This window comes from Poecilia reticulata, linkage group LG1, assembly GCF_000633615.1.
Source record: "Poecilia reticulata strain Guanapo linkage group LG1, Guppy_female_1.0+MT, whole genome shotgun sequence".
In the NCBI taxonomy this organism is placed as follows: domain Eukaryota; kingdom Metazoa; phylum Chordata; class Actinopteri; order Cyprinodontiformes; family Poeciliidae; genus Poecilia; species Poecilia reticulata.
Genome location: NC_024331.1, coordinates 3,508,337 through 3,511,012, shown reverse-complemented (window position 1 = coordinate 3,511,012; position 2,676 = coordinate 3,508,337). Strand labels below are relative to the sequence as shown.

Below are 2,676 nucleotides of genomic sequence, written 5' to 3'. Positions count from 1 at the left end.
CCCGCACACACACACACACACACACCATCAGAAACACACGGTCTCTCTCCCAACACTTTATCGAAAGCTGTTCCTGGTCCTGCAGAGCCGCGAAATCCAATCTGTACGGAGGAGGCCTGGGCTGGTCAGATGAAACTAGTTGTTACCTTACAGAGGGAGGCCGTAAATCACACAGTCAGGGCTGTCTGTGAGGGTGAGAGCTCGGAAGACAGACGTACGTGTGTGTGTGTGCGTGTGTGTGTGTTTTCAGGACGCGCACTCACTGCCTGGACTCTCTCCGATGCTGCTGTGCTTTCCGTTCCAGTACCACAGCAGCAGGGTGGCGTCTCTGGAGCCTGTCAGGACGTAGCAGTCGCCGCCGATGTACGACTCAGAGCGGGCGAGACACGTCACCACGTCCCGGTGTCCGAACACGATCTGCGTCAGCTTCCCTGCAGGCGGCCAAAAGAAAACCAGAAAAAAAAATCAGGACAGCTTTAAATGCAACGCGACCAAGACGTTACCATGACGTTACCGTGACCACATGACAAATAAATACATAAAATGGTGTTGAAATGTGATAACACAGCAGTACAGGTCAGAGCAAGAGGGAGGAAAAGGATTTCCTGTTCAGGTGTTAGCGCCAACGTTAATGTGGTTAACTAAAACTAACAGGATAACCAAAACTGAAATTGGGAAAACATTTTTGTTCATGGAAATGAAAAAATATTAATGAGGAAAATCTATGAATAACTGGAACTATAAAACATTTATAAAACTAACTAAAACATACTGAAATTATAGATATAATATCACCCCCTTTCCCGTTTATGAACCCATTTATTAGACTTTTGAATAGATTGAAATGTATTTTTCTGTCAACTGTCAGCAGATTACACTGATCCACAAAATGGAGACAGCAAAAGTTGGGAGAAAAAAACCAGAGTCAACAATAACTGAGTACAGTTTTAAAACATTGCATCTTATGCTGAGTATTCATTACCCAAGCGATGCAAACATAATCACAATACTTCAACATTTCTGAATCCCGCACCTAAAAATGAACCAAAGTATGAAAAAAGAATAACTACTACAACTAACAAAACGTAAACAAATATTTAGCTAAAAATAACTAATAAAAACTAGCAAACACACTAAAAGCTAAAATTAACTGAGTTGGACAAACAGTCACATTGAAATAAAACAAAACTATAATGAAAAACCCACAACTATTACAACCCTGTCTGCCTTGGAAATGTTGTCAGATGTAAAATATTCTCACCAAAATAAATCATGAAACGCAAAACAAAAAATCCTGGGGCTGCATTATTGTTGCATAATCTATTCAGACTGTTTGATTAGAATAGATTTAATTCTTTTTTCTCCCCATCTAAAATTTTGAAGAATTTTAGATGAAAAGGTTTTTATGAAGACTTGAAAAGCAGGTGAAACTTAAGCAAACTTCAACTATTAAAATAGATCATTTTAACATCTCACTCACTCTGTAACATGCTTATTTCAGAAGTTAAACGCACATTTCTCAGCTAAAGCTGGGGTTATGCACTTAAGTTTCTAAACTTCAGCCACTTTTTAAGTAAGTATAGCCAGAAGCTGCTATTAGAATCCGGGTTTAGAAGGTCACCGTTTTATCCAGCCGGGCTTTGGTAAATAAACGCTCTGCTGAAGAAGCTGCTCTGTAAGGTAACAGGAATGTTTAGATTCCAGTTGTCCAAAGAAATAATCAGCCAGTTTCACGCGTTTGTTTTTTTGTCGGTTTGCGGGAAATGCTGAATAAATCGCTGCAGTTCTTTGCGGCGGCGCATTAACAGAACTGCAGCACAGAACGAACGAAAGAACAGAAAAACAAGATAAAGAAAAAATTTAAATGGAAGAAACAGAAGACACATTTTAGATTTTGTCAGACTTTTTAACACTACAAAAACAGATTCTTGACCAACTTTGACTTAAGAAGGCGAGAACAAAAAGCGGGACAAAGTGCTCTGACCTCTGACCTCTGCTGCATCCCACCGAGTCAGACGGATCCATTTTGTGCCAAGTTTTGAAAACTAATGCCGATGAGTCACTGTAATTCCATCAGCTGATATTGAGCATTAGTAGAACATAATTGGATCATCTGTGAGGTTCTTTCCCACAAAAAGCTGTTTGACATTCATGGAACAAATACGGAAATGTAGAAATAACTCGCCTAGAATCCAAAAATACGTGAAAAAAAAATATTAAAACAAGAAGCAAAAATGACCAAATAGGCAGTAGGGCTGTAACCCCAGGACATAAAAAAAAGACTTTCCTGACAGATGCAACCGCTTTAGGTTCCCATCATGAGTTGATTATACGACTGATCTGAGATCAGACTTGTGTTAATTCCCAGACACGAATAAATAGTCGTTCCAAATGTGTGTGCTCGTGCACGGTGACCATGTGTATATGTAAAGAGGCTAATTGCTGTCAGATTTCAGGACCACAGCGCCACTGTCTCACCGTCTAAAACCCATTACGCCTGTCGGAACGTGACCTTGGCAGTCAAACGGCGGATACTTCACAGTGCGGCGACGCTCCTGTCCCGGGTGTCGGAACTCGTCTTCCTCCGGGAAAATTAAGACGCTTCTCCCTAAAAGTGATGTGGGCTATTATGAAACCGGAGCGGGTCAACGACTTAACCCCCCCCCCCCCCCCCCC

General features: G+C 41.1%; 1 protein-coding gene across 1 annotated transcript in view; it reads right to left on the bottom strand.

The window, feature by feature from the left end:
- lrba (LPS-responsive vesicle trafficking, beach and anchor containing) overlaps positions 1 to 2,676 on the bottom strand; it is a 233,103-nt gene that overhangs the window by 16,752 nt on the left and 213,675 nt on the right. Inside the window, exon 50 of the mRNA XM_008405468.2 lies at positions 264 to 431. Coding sequence (XP_008403690.1) covers positions 264 to 431 — 168 coding nt within the window. The remainder of the gene's footprint in view (positions 1 to 263; positions 432 to 2,676) is intronic.